This window comes from Heterodontus francisci, chromosome 32 (assembly GCF_036365525.1).
Source record: "Heterodontus francisci isolate sHetFra1 chromosome 32, sHetFra1.hap1, whole genome shotgun sequence".
Classification (NCBI taxonomy): Eukaryota; Metazoa; Chordata; class Chondrichthyes; order Heterodontiformes; family Heterodontidae; genus Heterodontus; species Heterodontus francisci.
This window is the reverse complement of record NC_090402.1, coordinates 14965268-14980887: the sequence shown is the minus strand read 5'-3', so window position 1 is coordinate 14980887 and position 15620 is coordinate 14965268. Positions and strand designations below refer to the sequence as shown.

The 15620-nt window shown below is 39.9% G+C and overlaps 1 protein-coding gene across 3 annotated transcripts in view; it reads left to right on the top strand.

The window, feature by feature from the left end:
• LOC137347654 (transforming growth factor beta receptor type 3-like) overlaps nt 1-15620 on the top strand; it is a 144866-nt gene that overhangs the window by 52013 nt on the left and 77233 nt on the right. For all 3 annotated transcript variants that reach the window (XM_068012306.1, XM_068012304.1, XM_068012305.1), the window contains one exon: nt 3815-3928. In XM_068012306.1, coding sequence (XP_067868407.1) covers nt 3815-3928 — 114 coding nt within the window. The remainder of the gene's footprint in view (nt 1-3814; nt 3929-15620) is intronic.

The window sequence follows — 15620 nt, the reverse complement described above, 5'->3', positions numbered from 1 at the left end:
ATTCTGAGTGAGACTGTCACATGGTATGCTATATCATTTTCTCTCTAGTAAGATGTACTGAAAATGTAACCACACCCACTTCAAGGTGTACTACAACATCATTATTATCCCATGAAAACCAAAGGAGCCTTATTAATCTTTGCAGCAGTTACATGGAAAATTGAACTAGCAAATTACATAGATCAGCTCTTGCATTACTTAGAATATGATGTACTGTATTACTTATGCTGTTTGATATTCTTGCCAATATTTCTCTAAGTTGTTCTATGACTGTGGGAGTTAAGCTACTATTAAACCAACTGTTTATTTTCAAGTACCCAAAATCCTTTGTGTAAATGTGGTTTAACTATATACTTTAGGAATTTTTCTGTCATGCATGATTTATAAAATTTGTAACCTGAACATTTCTATTTGATTTGTGTAAATGACTTGGATTTTGAAATATAAAGTAAAATTTCACTATTTGCCAATGATATCAAACTTGGAGGTGTGGCAAACAATGAGGATGATACCAATCAACTACAACAGGACATGGACTAACAGAATGGGCAGACAAGTGGCAAATGGAATATAATCGAGAAACGTGAAGTGATAAATTTTGGCAGAAGGGATAAGGAGAGGTGCTATACACTTAATGGCACAGTTCTAAAGAGTGTGCAAGGACAGAGGGACCTGGGTGTTCATGTGCATAGATCTTTGAAAGTGGCAGAACAAATTGAGAGAGTAGTTATTGAAGCATATGGGACCTTGGCCTTCATAGAGGTATTGAGTTCAAAAGCAAGGACATTATGCTGAACCTTTTTATAAGGGTCTGGTTAGGCCATAACTAGAGTATTGCATCCAGTTCTGGTCAATGCACTTCAGGGAAGATATGAAGGCCCTTGAGGGGGTGCAGAGGAGATGTACCAGAATGTTTCCAGGGATGAGGGATTTTAGCTACAAGGTTAGGTTAGAGAAGCTGAGGTGGTTCTCATTGGAGCAAGGGAGATTGAGGGGGAATTTGTACAAGATTATGACTGCTTTAGATAAGGTAGACAAAGAAAAGCTTTTCCCGTTAGCTGATCGTGCAAGGACTAGGGGAGACAGATTTAAGATTTTGGGAAAGAGATGCGGGGATGAGTTTTTTTTTTACACAGCAAGCGGTAATGACCTGGAACTTGCTGCTTATGAGGAATGTTGGAAGCAGAGGCGATGAATGATTTCAAAATAAATTTGCATGGGCATTTGAGGGAAATAATTTGCAGGGATACGGGGATAGAGCAGAGGAATGGGCCAGAGTGGGTTGCTCTGCAGAGAACTGGCATGGACTCAATGGATGGACTCTAATTCTGAATACTCTAATCTCCCATGATGTAAAGTAGCTTAGAGTATTTGTATTAAAGCAAGTTGACAATTTTTACTGTTCCCTGCACAGTGGATAGGATCATACAAACACATCTATACATCATAATCATTTCTAAAAGCACAGTGGAGGCAATTAAGAATTTTTTCAGTCCTGTTCGCTCTCCTTACAGGTGAAGGAATCTGTAGTTGAAGTCTTAACAAAGGGAAAGAGGAGGATAAACATAAGCTGAAGAACATTTCTACCCATAAGTGTCTCAGCAACGTTATTGCTATTTTAACAAAGTACTGAGCCATTTTGAATATAATGGAATTTATTTAAACAGGTTAATATCTGTTAAAATAAGGGAGTGAATAATTTATGATGTACTATATCAGCAACAACAATTTTGTAAATATTCAAAACTATGATTTGAGTTTGATCATAACCAGTCGGATTTTGACCTAGGCAAACAGATCAAAAGTTGTTTGTCGCACAAAGATGAGAAATTAATGCCTTTCCAGTATGGAAATCTGAAATAACTAAATATAGATTTAATACAGTGTATACAAATGCCTATTATACATTCCATCATTGTCTATATTGCATGTAGCTAATGGGACTTTATAATGTAGTTCACCTTTTAGCTGTTTCAAAAAAGATCAGCCCTGAAGTGATTATTTAAATAACCAATTTAGACTTTTCCATTACTCCTTCCTTTTCCTGTGTTTGCAGGAAGACTCACATCCACCTGCATGTTGTGGGAAATGTCACTCAATTCAGCAGCTGCCTTTATAACAAAGCACTGTTGCTCAGCTTTACGCTAGTGTGTCTCCAGTTTTTCATCACTGTTCATAGGGAATAGGTTCTATTTAATTCATAGAAATTGCAAACTTTAATGGATAGTTTTAAAACAATATTATTTCCTTTCTCAATGAGATTTGAATGTTCTATGCATCAGGTTATTTTATGAGAAACAAAGGTTATACATGTATGCAGTCATGTCTTGGAGATGAACAAATCATGGTCCAACCCAGGGTGATGAATTTGACACTTTTCTTAATTTCTCAATGTGACTATCAACCACACCATGTTTACACAGTAATTTATTGTAGTCTGGTAACTGCTTTCCTTATTAAATTGAATCTCTCCATGTTCAGTTGCTCTCTATTCAGTCCCATTTAACAGAATTATTACAAGATAGCATAACATTATTTCTGGTTTCATTTAGATATTCAGATGTACCTATTATCTATTAAATTCACAGATGTTTTATTGTAGAGCCTATTGGATATTTTCTGTATTATTTTACAAAACTGTAATTACGATCAGTGTGGTTTAGTAATATTTTTCTTGTGTTCAAGAAAAATACTATCCCATGGTAGCTGAGTATCCCAATTGGCAAAATGCATATGGAACATTCCATGCATTTATATGTTCTAAAAGAAAACTGTTAATTAAATACATTAAAAGTGTGAAACTGGTTAATATTTCCATTCATTGTCAAATTTGGTTCACATGTATCAGCAACGTGCAATCTACTGAGTTTTCTGTGACAAACATTGAATGACTAGGTCATGATATGCTTCAAGTTTTATTATAAAATTAACAAATTGCTAAAACCTAATTTTTGAGAATTGTAATAGATTAAACACTTTAAAAAAATAAATAAATAAACTGGATCAAAACCATTTGATATCTCTTGCACTTCCAAAAGTGGAAAAGTCAGAGTTTGAATGTTATACAGTGGGTTAGGATATGGCAGGAATTATTGAAATAATTGTTTCGTCATTCTGCATTCTCCACACGAGTTGAGCCTATTTGGATTTTTACTATGTTCAGTACTCGGAAAATGTTGCCATGTTAGAGATGTGTGATGCTATATGTGATCTTTTCCAATAAAGCTCCAGGATCTGCTCTTTAGCAGATCAATCTTGGCAGATGGAGCTATTAGGGACCTCCCCTCCTCTCACCTCCTCTCACCCCCCTGCACGACTTAGATAGATTCCTTATAAGTGTAGAATATTCTAAATTGAGTTTGGAGTGAATATTGGCACCATCGTGTTAGTTGAATTGGAGGTAAGACGGGACTTGAGAGTCTCTGAACTCATGTCTGAAACCACACATGAGTCTCCTGAATATCATAGAATCATGGAAATTTACAATACAGAGGGATGCCATTCAGCCCCTGGTGTCTGTGCTGGCACTTTGAAAGAGCAGTCGTGCTAGTCCCACATCCCTGCTCTTTGTCCGTAACCCTGTAACTTCTTCATCCCTAAGTACCTGTCCAACTCTCTTATAAAATCATTTATGTTATCAGCTTCCACTGCCTTTTCATGGAAGGGCTTGTGTCACAATATGCAGCCAATTAAGCTTGCTTATCTCATATGAAAATATATCAGTTCTCCCAATTGCGTAGATCTGTACTTGTTAGAGGTAGTGGTGTTTCAATGTTCAATAGATCACTAACCATATGTTATTTGATCCTTGCAGATCTTTTTGAATGTGCAGCCAGTTAGTGTCAACAAGACATTGATTCTGGTTCTGAACAGCAGCCATGATTTGGTTTGGGATATGAGTGCTATAAAGATGCCATTTAAAGTCTATGTAAGTATTATATAGTTAATAATTTAAATATAGCAATGGTTGCTATAATACTTTATATCTGCAACAGAAAGTTTTATTATTTACTGTGCCATAATTTCATAGATGCATTTTTAACTGCATACAGTGCATGGTAATGAAATGAAACAACACTTACCTGGATATTTGGTTAATAAGTAAATATTCTCAAATAGACTCGTGATTTTATAGCCTGGAAACCAATTTCTTGTTTGATATTAATAGTGTATCCTGTTTCAGTTTTATATGGATTTTCCTTATCTCTTAGCCAGTTTCTATCCCAGCGGAGACTGTTATTTTGCATTGACTATCAGTATCCTCTTGGTGCTGCCAATAAGGAGTCTTTCCTGTCAGCAGTGAATATCAGATATTTGTGTGTATGCTGCATGATTTTCTAACCAGTTTTAAAGGAGTATTCAAAAACATGTGTAGCACATGTCTAAATTCCCTTTATCAACTGCTGGTTGGTGAAGCAACAAGGACTTATAAAATTACTTCATATCCTTGGTGCATAATAACACTTAGACAAGAGAATTTTTTTGTGTCTTTTTATTCCATGATAAATCTAAGAATTAATTTATAGTTCATTTTAAAACTACATAATTGGTGAGGATCAGTGAAAGGATATGTATAGTTTGAAATAAAAACAACAAATGCTGGAAATACTCAGCAGGTCTGCCAGCATATGTGGAGAAAGAAGCAGAGTTAACATGTCAGGTCAGAGACCTTTCATCAAAACTGGCAAAGATTAGAAATGTAATAGGTTTTAAGCAAAAAAAGCTGGGGTGGGGCAAAAGATAACAAAAGGGAAGGTGTTGATGGGACAGAGGGTCACAGAGAATAACTAACTGACAAAGAAGGTCATGGAGCAAAGGCAAAGAGTATGTTCATGGTGTGGTGAAAGACAAAGCGTGAGTGCAGCGATGGTGTTAAATGACAGAATAATGAACGGCCCTAGCCAAAAGCACAAACATGAAAAAAAACAGTGGGCAGGCACATGGTTTAAAAAAAAAATGATGAAACAAACTAAAATTTAAAAAAAAAATTGTGTGGTTTGATCTGCTTTATAGTGAACATTAAGAGCTCGGTTACTATAATGGCAGTTAATGGATCGAATTTGTGGGGCTACTTGTCCTAATCCTTGGTTTGCATACCCAATGAACAAATCTCCAGGCGGGGAGCATTAATTTATGAAATTACCCCTGTAAGTGCAAATAGGACTGAGTTTTCAGGAGATACATATAGATTTGGACACATCTGTTCTAGAGGAACAAGCTTGAAGGGCTGAATGACTTTTCCTCGTGTGTCTTTTTTTCCTTATGCTTTTGCAGCTCATTTATATACATGATGCTTCTAATAAATTGTAAATGTACTTAAACGACATTCATTTTGTGTTTGATATTTTTCATTTGCGCTGTTTAGAGTCAGTGTAGTGTTCTGAAAATTGCATTTTACATATTGTTCACTTGAGGATACCATGCACACATGAACCAGCAGAGGGAGCTGAAAGTGAAAGTAAAACAGGATAAAGAAGACTCCATTATGTTCAACAGCATGCTGCCTCTGTCTTAGACTTTGCCTCATATTTCCTATCAAACTTGGCAAAACCTCACTTCTACCCTGAGGAAAATCAGCGTCAGTTCTCCAATCTCTTTTTGTGAACAGTACAGACTGGGTTGAAACACGATTTATTTTGGAGTGATGGACTAAAAGAAAGGGAATACATATGTGCAACTTTCCAGAGTGATGATAACTGTGTAAAGAGGATGAGCTATGAGAAAAGATGAGCAAAGTTTAAACTGCAATCTGTCAAAATGTTGGCTGAGCAGAGCCCTCAACAACATACAGGGATACGGTTTCCACTTTGGGCACAATCGGCAATCTGGGTGCAGATTGCGCTCAAAATTGCACTAGTTTCTGAACTGATTATAAGGTTCAAGTTACAGCTCAAACTTATTTGCATAATCACAAGTGTAAAATCAAACATAAACCAGCGTAATTGGGCAGTGTTTTAGAAAGTAATTGTTTTTTCTTTCTTGCATTAAAAATACTCGATATATTTAAGAGTAACCTTTTGCTGTTTTATTATTACAACTGAAAATGGGTTGATCACAAATAAGCATTTTAGTCAGTGTCTAGTTCACCACCTGTGAGTGACGTGATTTTAAGTAACTGAAATGACTTTTAAAAAGCTGTATAGACCCACTTACAAGTTTCATTGGTGTACAGTGGTCAGTCTCTTAGTTACGATTTTTGTTATTTAAAAGGTTTGTTGTGACAGAGGCGGGAGGAGTCTTTTCTAGTTCCACTTCTCCACAGGTCACAACATCTAGTTAAATGTTCTCCCGGTTACCGACACAGCCAATCGTATACTTTTTTTTTCCAGAACAAAATACACCAACCGGATTTCTTTAATAAACAACAAAATTGCCAGTTTATTATAAAACCAGACTTAACCAGTAATGAAACATAACATTAACACACTGATTCAAATATGAAAGTTCCCTTTTTTAAAAATTCCCCAACTACATTTGCACGCACTAGAAAAAAAAAATAGAAATTCACTCTGCAGAGGTCTGTTACAAAAATTGGACAAAGTAAGCTACTTTAGCCAAATAGTTGCTAATTTTTGGCAAAAAAAGATGACCTGGAAGGAAGTCAGTTGTCCCTTTTTTGGTCTGGCATCCGGGTATAGAGAGACGGGTCACTGGGTTAATTTAAGAAGCAGTCCGTTCTGGAGATGTCGAAATATTCTAGTAGGCTTTCTAGGAGAAATGTGGCATCAAGGTTTTTCCGCCAGCACACACTTGAATTGCAGGATTTTATTTCAGCTCCTCAGGATCTATACGGCACCAGAGACTTTTTGCTCTTCCATACTTAATCTTGGCAGGATTTCTTCAAAAAGGTAGAGAAGGAGAAAGAGCTGGGTGATTTCTTTTTCCTTTGGCAGGAAAACACCAACTGTCTTCAAGCAGTTCACACCTCAACTTAAACTGGAAAAACAATGTTCGACGCACAAACAGTGAGTTGACCTCATGACCTCCATAAAACTTGACATGTGGCTTCTCTGTAACCATTTTTCCCCAAGTCACCAAGGGTTCTGTATTCTGAGCCCAAATCAAATGTGGCCTCTAGCACAGGTAGCTTTCAAACAACTTCTTGTCCTGTTGGTGAACTTGGTTAAAAAAACACATCCATGGAAGTTTTTCAGTTTTAACACAAGATCTCAAAATAAAAATAATGGAAGCATTTTTGTAACAGCTTTTAAAAAGTGCCCATTGGTGCCCTTGCACCTATAACTAGCGCTTAATTTCAAGACCATCCTCAAGGGCCCACAAACAATTAGTGTTAACTCGCCATGGTGATTAATTTGATCTGGGGCCAAGGCCAATTTTGTGAATGCAGTTGACTTTCACAACTTGCACTTGAAATTCTGCAACATTTTTCATTGGTTTAGCCATTTTTGGGCAAATTGTGCAACCTAGTGGAAACTCTACCCACAGTATTGAATGGCATTAATGAGGTGAATTCAGAATATTACTTCAAGGCAAGAGGATTAATTTACCAAGTACATGAAAACGAAATTTAATTTGATGTTTGGAAAAATGTCTTTTAAACGACAAAATAGAGAAGTGAAATGTAATGAATTGGAATATATCAGTTTATTGGGGGAGTTCAAAATGCGGTTGTGTTATGCGTTGTGGGGATTGACTGAACCAGCACCTGCCAGCTGTGAGTGATGTACTGAAACCTTCTGTAATGAATCCTCTGGTTTATGTGTTATAATCCAGAGCTGGCAGTGTGCAATATCCAGCTACAGAATGCAGATTTTATTGAAGAAAGCAGAATTATTCTCTTTAAATTTCAATTTAAAGACCACAAACATTTGTGACTGAGGGCATATGACCGAGGATTTGCAAAATTTGGTAGTAGCATTCTCACTTTTTGAGTCAGAAGATAAAGGTTTCACACCTCACTCCAAATAGCCCTGGCAACTGGCGACTAGAATCTTTAAATACTGGTTTGATATCCTGCGGGGTGGTCATGAACGGATGGAGTGACAGCTACTCTGTTTCCCATGCTGAATCAGAAGAGTTGTGTTTGGGTCAGTCTAGCCACCCCTGATGAGTAGAGACAGGATCGTAGGCACTGAATACTTTATTAACAGCCAGTGGGGCCACGTGCGTCCAATGAGTGTGGATAGCCATCACCTTCCCACCCCAAACATTGTAAAGCATAGGTGGGGCTCTTTGGCCTTAGTTGCAACCACTAAGGAAAAGGTACTTTAAAGATAAAAACTGAGATGCAGGCAAGAACTACCACCCACTCCTCCCTAGTAAGTAGCTCACGAATCTTGTGTGAGACATGAGTGAAGACATGTCCTAGGACTGGACACAATGGATGGAAGAACAATTTGATAACTGAGGAGAGCTGCTATTTTGTGATTATGGTACTGTAGTGGTTATGCTACTGGACTTGTAACCCAGAGACTGAGTTCAGTCTAGTTATGGTAAGTTGTGAAATTGAATTCAATAAATCTGGTAATCCGTGGGCTGTGTTATGACCAGGTGAGAAAGGTGTCTAGGGGTCTTCTACTGTCTTCACCTGGTCTTATTTGTAACAGGGTTTAATTTTTAAATAGTGTTTTGAGCTCCCACTTGGTGAATCCTTGTTCACTTCTTTCCAATTATAAGGCAAAGAAATGAGCACAAACAGGTTTAATTTATTAAACCTTAAACTCTAATACGGTTAATGCCTACAGATATACGACGGCCCATGCTAGCATGCACACGTGATACACACGTGCAAGTAGGGACAGAAAAGAGCAGAATAAAAATAAAATGGAAAGGTTTGAGGCAATATCAGAAGAGTTTCTTGTTTACTGTTTGTGTTTCCAGCTCACTGTAGAGTCTTTGATTGTAGACAGCTGTTACTTTTTGTTGGGGCCCAGTATTCTTAAACCTTGTTCACGTAGGAGACTTTTTTCTGAGTTTGTGTCTTCAGTGGTTCTTCAGTTCCGTGAGAAAGAGATGGGAGCAGACAGGAGAGAGGTGTTCGCGGTCCAGGAGCATATAGCCTTCTGATTTCAAATTCCTTGTTGGAAGTTCAAATTCAAAAATTCCAACAGTCAGCCAGTCATGTGACCAAACTGGTCCGACCACGTCTGTTTGTGTGTTCGGCCATCTTAGTAATTAACCTGTAATGCTAGCCTTTCCACCTGTAATGTTTGGTAATCAAAAGTCCATTGTGGATTAAATTGGAGCAGGGAATAGCTCCTTTGTCCTTTTGAAGTACTTGTCTGTTGATAAGCTAATGTCTCTCTCCAACCGAAGTCCCCAATTGTTTTTTCAAGCATTTTTGCTTCAACAATAGTTTAAAATCAATGTTCATGTGGCAAAATTAATTTTCCTCATTCTTGGTGGGGGGGGGCCAGGTTTCTTTAAAGAACAACAAAATTATTTCTTCTTTTTCTTTTGGGCCTCCTTATCTCGAGAGACAATGGATACGCGCCTGGAGGTGGTCAGTGGTTTGTGAAGCAGCGCCTGGAGTGGCTATAAAGGCCAATTCTGGAGTGACAGGCTCTTCCACAGGTGCTGCAGAGAAATTTGTTTGTCGGGGCTGTTGCACAGTTGGCTCTTATCTTGCGCCTCTGTCTTTTTTCCTGCCAACTACTAAGTCTCTTCGACTCGCCACAATTTAGCCCTGTCTTTATGGCTGCCCGCCAGCTCTGGCGAATGCTGGCAACTGACTCCCACGACTTGTGATCAATGTCACACGATTTCATGTCGCGTTTGCAGACGTCTTTATAGCGGAGACATGGACGGCCGGTGGGTCTGATACCAGTGGCGAGCTCGCTGTACAATGTGTCTTTGGGGATCCTGCCATCTTCCATGCGGCTCACATGGCCAAGTTAAGTCTTATACAATAATGAGATAACTCTATATGTGAAAGGATTCTTTTCAAACTTTATACTTCCTAACCCTCATACACACACATACATTAGAAAAAAGGGTTAGCCAGTTTTAAAAGGATGTTTTGGATTACAACTGTTCCTTAGGAATAATAAAATAATTAGGTTGTCACGTTCTGGTAGGATATTGCTGGGTCGGTGAGGTGGCCTCGAGTCGAATAGTCGGATGCCACTCGAAGTCTCTCTAGGTGAGGTTGATGAACAGTCTGTGATGGGTAGGCGTTCACGGCACTTCGTTTGCAGCAGGCGTTACACAGATCTTTCAGGAAATGGTGTAGCAACAGGTTTACTTGGGTTTTAAAACAGCAGTCTTGCAATAGATGCTTTCTTGAGCTTTCAGGATCTCCCAAAACATAAGAGGCAACAGGAATCATTCCAGAGGCAGAGATGTTTCAGAGACTGGAGGCAATAGGAATGTGCTGCCTTTTTAAAGTGCAGGGCTTCCTCTCAGCAAAGGAGCCTTTCTCCACAGAGAGCAGCAACTCCTCTTTTGCTGGGTCTTTTCCTCTCCAGGGGTCTCTTTCCTCTCTCTGGGCAGACCACAGCCACCATCTCAAATGTAGAATTTCTCTTTACAAGAGAGGCAAGCCTCATTTTTCAGGGAGAGGTATTTTTTTCTCGGCGGCAGGTACAAGTCCCAGCCAGTTTGTTCTGCCTCCTGCCTGTCCAGCACTGGTCTCCAGAGCAAAACTGAAACACTAACAATCAAGTCATGTGACCTGTCATTTCCCATGCTGTTTGGAACAGGTGTCTTGAAGTCTGTCCTAAGTTCAAACACCAAGTTTCAGCATTCAATGTTCACAGAAAAGCCTTTTTCTCAGTCATTTAAAAGCACACAGAATTCTAAGCTTTCAAATAAAAGAAACAAAACTCTTGTGACGCCATCAATGAACCAGTCTGGTCAAACATCAACGGTGTTCTCAGTATTGGAGACTAGTCTGGCTCAGCTGTCTGAATACCAGGTCCCCCACAGAGGATTTACTGGTCACCAGGCATGTTATCGTGACTCCAAAGAAAACCTAATTGCTTCTTTATGGAGCCACAAGGGGTAAAGTTGGCAATGGGTCAAATTTCAGTATGGTGTATTTTACAGACGGTGATCAGATGCATCAACTGTAGATTTTAGTTTCATTCTGGGGTGTTTTGTTAACTAACTGTACTCCCTGAGACAATACTATTAATGTGCAGCAGAAGCCCTCATTCGGAGACTGGAGTCAGCTACTGCCTTTCCACTGCCTGTCCATTATTCGTGCACTGAACGTTACATTGTGTTTAATGCTGGAGGGCTTTATTTAAAACTTGAGGTGCAACCCCGTGTTTTAACTAACTCTTTGTTCCCATTTCAGGATGCACCATCCTGGAGCCCATGGGATCCAGGGGAATGTAGCAAGCTGGATACAAAATTGGCTCAGTGGCATGAAACAAAGGGTAATTGTTGATGGGTGTTTTTGCAACTGGAAGGCTATTTCCAGTGGGGTTCTGCAGGGCTCAGTACTAGGTCCCCTGCTCTTTGAGGTACATATTAACAGTTTGGACATAAATCCAGGGAGAATGATCAAGAAGTTTGCAGACAACACAAAAATTGGCTGCCTGGTTGATAGTGAGGAGGATAGCTGTAGACTTCAGCAAGTTATCAATGGACTGATCAAGTGGGCAGTGAAATGTGAGGTGATGCATTTGGGAAGGTCAAACAAGGCAAAGGAATATGCAATAAATGGGAGGATATGAGAGGTGTAGAGGAAATGGGGGACCTTGGAGTGTATGTCCACAGGCCCCTGAAAGTAGCAGGACAGGTCGGTAAGGTGGTTAAGAAGGCATATGGAATCCCAGGCCCCAAACTCTCCTTTCAGGTGAAGCAGCGATTTACTTGTACTTCTTTCAATGCAGTATACTGTATTCGTTGCTCACAATGTGGTCTCCTCTACATTGGGGAGACCAAACGCAGACTGAGTGACCGCTTTGCGGAACACCTCCACTCAATCCGCAAGCAGGACCCCGAGCTTCCGGTTGCTTGCCATTTCAACGCTCCCCCCTGCTCTCATGCTCACATGTCTGTCCTGGGATTACTGCAGTGTTCCAGTGAACATCAACGCAAGCTCGAGGAACAGCATCTCATTTACCAATTGGGCACACTACAGCCTGCCGGACTGAACATGGAGTTCAATAATTTCAGAGCATGACGGGCCCCTCATTTTACTTTTATTCTTAGTTATTTTTTTCGTTTTCCTTTTTCTGATTTTTTTTTTTTTTTGTTAATTTTATTTCATCTTAGTTTGTTCTGTTTACTTACCCACTTTTTTTTTTGTGTTTGTGCTTGCGGCTGTTCAATTTTCAGTCCGTTAACACCCTATCTGTACTAATGCTTTGTCTTTCAACACACCATTAACATATTGTTTGCCTTTGCTCCACAACCTTCTGGTCAGCTATTCTGTTACCTTGTCCTATCTACACCTTGTCTTTTGTTATCTCTTGCCCCACCCCCGCTTTACTTGCTTATAACCTTTTACAGTTCTAATATTTGCCAGTTCTGAAGAAGGGTCACTGACCTGAAATGTTAATTTTCTGCTTCTCTCTCCACAGATGCTGCCAGACCTGCTGAGTATTTCCAACATTTCTTGTTTTTATTATGGAATCTTTTACTTTATTAGCTGAGGTATAGAATATAAGAGTAGGGAGGTTATGCTGGAACTATATAAAACATTAGTTAGGTCACAACTTGAGTATTGCAAGCAGTTCTGGTCATCTCATTACAGAAAGGATGTAATTGCAATAGAGACGGTACAAAGGAGAATTATGAGGATGTTGCCGGGACTGGAAAATTGCAATTATTAGGAAAGATTGGATAGGCTGGTGGTGGTCTCCTTGGAATGGAAGGGGCTGAGGGGAGATTTGATTGAGATGTACAAAATTGTGAGGGGCCTGTATAACATGGATGGGAAGGGCATAATTACCTTAGCAGAAGAGTCAGTGACTAGGGGGCATAGAGTTAAAGTGATTAGTAGAAGGATTAGAGGGGAGATGAGGAAAAAAATTTTCACCCAGTGGGTGGTGGAGGTCTGGAACTCACTGCCTGAAAGGGGTGGTAGAGGCAGATAACCTGTGCTGCAGGGACAAAGCTTGCAATGTGTTCTTTACTTTGGGGAAGTGCCTTTTTATCTTGATTCAATTTAAATTATATATTTAATGAAGTGGGCTTGTAATCCTGATGAACTGCAGGCATGAACCATGGCTTTTTAAAAAGAATCGAATATTGCATCATATCACAAATACAGACCTGGGGTTAAATAATATTTATAGTTTATGCATAATTTAGAACTACTTTAACAACAGAAAAAGGAAATAACCACCTGACTCCAAAATGCACACACTACTTGGAGAGAAGGGTCTATATTATACAATGCCTTAAAGTATCACATAGCATTGGCTTGACTTTGAGGTTTGTCGAGGCCTTGGAGATGCCCACTGGTAGTTTTGTAACACATGTTCTCAAGATCAGGGCAGCATTAAAGGAAACAGCAGCAACTCAGTTATGACGACTTCCACACGGTCATAGAATTATACAGCACAGGAACAGGCCCTTCGGCCCATCGTGTCCGTGCTGGCCAGCAAGCACCAAACTATTCTATTCCCATTTTCCAGCATTTGGCCCATAGCCGTGTATGCTTTGGCGTTTCAAGTGCTCATCTAAATACTACTTTAAATGTTGAGGGTTCCTGCCTGTACCACCTCTTCAGGCAGTGCGTTCCAGATTCCAACCACCCTCTGGATGAGAACATTTTTCCTCAAATCCCCTCTAAACCTCCTGTCCCTTACCTTAAATCTATGCCCCCTGGTTATTGACCCCCTCCGCTAAAAGAAAAAGTTTCTTCCTATCTATCCTATCAATGCCCCTTATAATTTTGCATACCTCAATCATGTCCCCCCTCAGCTTCCTACTCTAAGGAAAACAACCTTAGCCTTTTCAGTCTCTCTTCATAGCTGAAATGCTCCAGCCCAGGCAACATCCTGGTGAATCTCCTCTGCACCCTCTCCAGTGCAATCACATCCTTCCTATAGTGTGGTGCCCAGAACTGAGACAGTACTCCAGCTGTGCCCTAACTAGCGTTTTATACAGCTCCATCATAACCTCCCTGCTCTTATATTTTGTGTCTCGGCTGATAAAGGCAAGTATTCCATATGCATTTTTAACCACCTTGTCGACCTGTGCTGCTGTCTTCAGTGATCTATATACAAGTACACCAAGGTCCCTCTGACCTTCTGTACTTCCTAGGGTCCTACCATCCATTGTATATTCCCTTGCCTTGTTAGTTCTCCCAAAATGCATCAGCTCACACTTCTCAGGATTAAATTCCATTTGCCACAGCTCCGCCCATCGTACCTGCCCATCTATATTGTCCTGTAATCTAAGTCTTTCCTCCTCACTATTTACGGCACCACCAATTTTCGTGTCATCTGTGAACTTACTGATCATACCTCCTATATTCACGTCTAAATCATTAAGTCATATTTTAAGTCCCCTTGATTGGGCCACACCTTGGGGCCTTGCTAGGCAACAATAGACTTCTTAAAAATAGAGCTCAGGAATTGACTCATGCTCTCCATCTATTGTCTCTGTAGCTCAATGAAACAATTTTCCACAGCAATCCTTTTTTTTGTAGCATCCATTCCTTTTACTTTGGCCTTTGGGCCAATGTTCCCTCTAAACTCCGAGTGTGTAGCAATTCGGAATATCCAGCACAGGGAACAAACAGGCTGTGGCTCAGTTGGTAGCACTCTTGAACCCGAAACCTTGTGATTTAGAGTCAAGTCCCATTCCAGGGCTTGAGCACAAAGATCAAGGCTGATGCTCCAGTGCAGTACTGAGGGAGCACTGCATTGTCGGAGGTGCCATCTTTAGATGAGATAAACTGAGGCCTCATCTGCTTGCTTGGGTGGATGTAAAAGATCTCATGGCACTATTTTGAAGAGGAGCTGGGGAGTTATGCCCAGTTATCTGTACTCGGCAAAGGACTCCGTTTTATCCCCTCACACGCCCCACCTCAAATGAATTTTGCGCTCGGCATGACGTTGAGCTCTTTTTCCGTCACCTTCACCTTTTCTCTTCCAGTTATCCCCAGTGTCTTGGCTAATATTTATCCTTCAGTCAACAGCACAAAAACAAATTAGCTGGTCATTATTACTGTTATTTGTGGGAGCTTTCCTGCATAACAACACTTAAAAGTACTTCATTGGCTGTAAAGCGCTTTGAGACATCTGGTGGTTGTGAAAATACAATTCTTTCTTTAAAATACGTGCATGTGTGGCCATGTGGCAGTCTCTGAAGGGACTGTGCACTGCAACAAGCAAGCCTTGCACAGCTGAGAAAAATTAGGGGCAACGTTGCTCTGGACAGCCAGGTTATGTAGGTTTCCATGGTGATCAGTCTTTCTTTTGTTTCAAACCGAAGGGGTGTTATTCAGTAGTCCTTTTCCCACAGTCTGTGTGGATCCAAGTTCGTCCTTTTTTAGTATACAAAACTAGTTTTATTATATTTTGTTCTGTTATAATTCTTTTCTCTATAAGTGGGGTCACATGTTGTTCCACCAAGACATCTTCCAAAGATTTAGTTTGCTGTCATTTCTTTAGGTAATATAGTTGCAGTATCACCCATCTTCTCCTATATGTCCAGGGTAATGTGGTCATAAACCTTAGTATGTAAGGTAACAC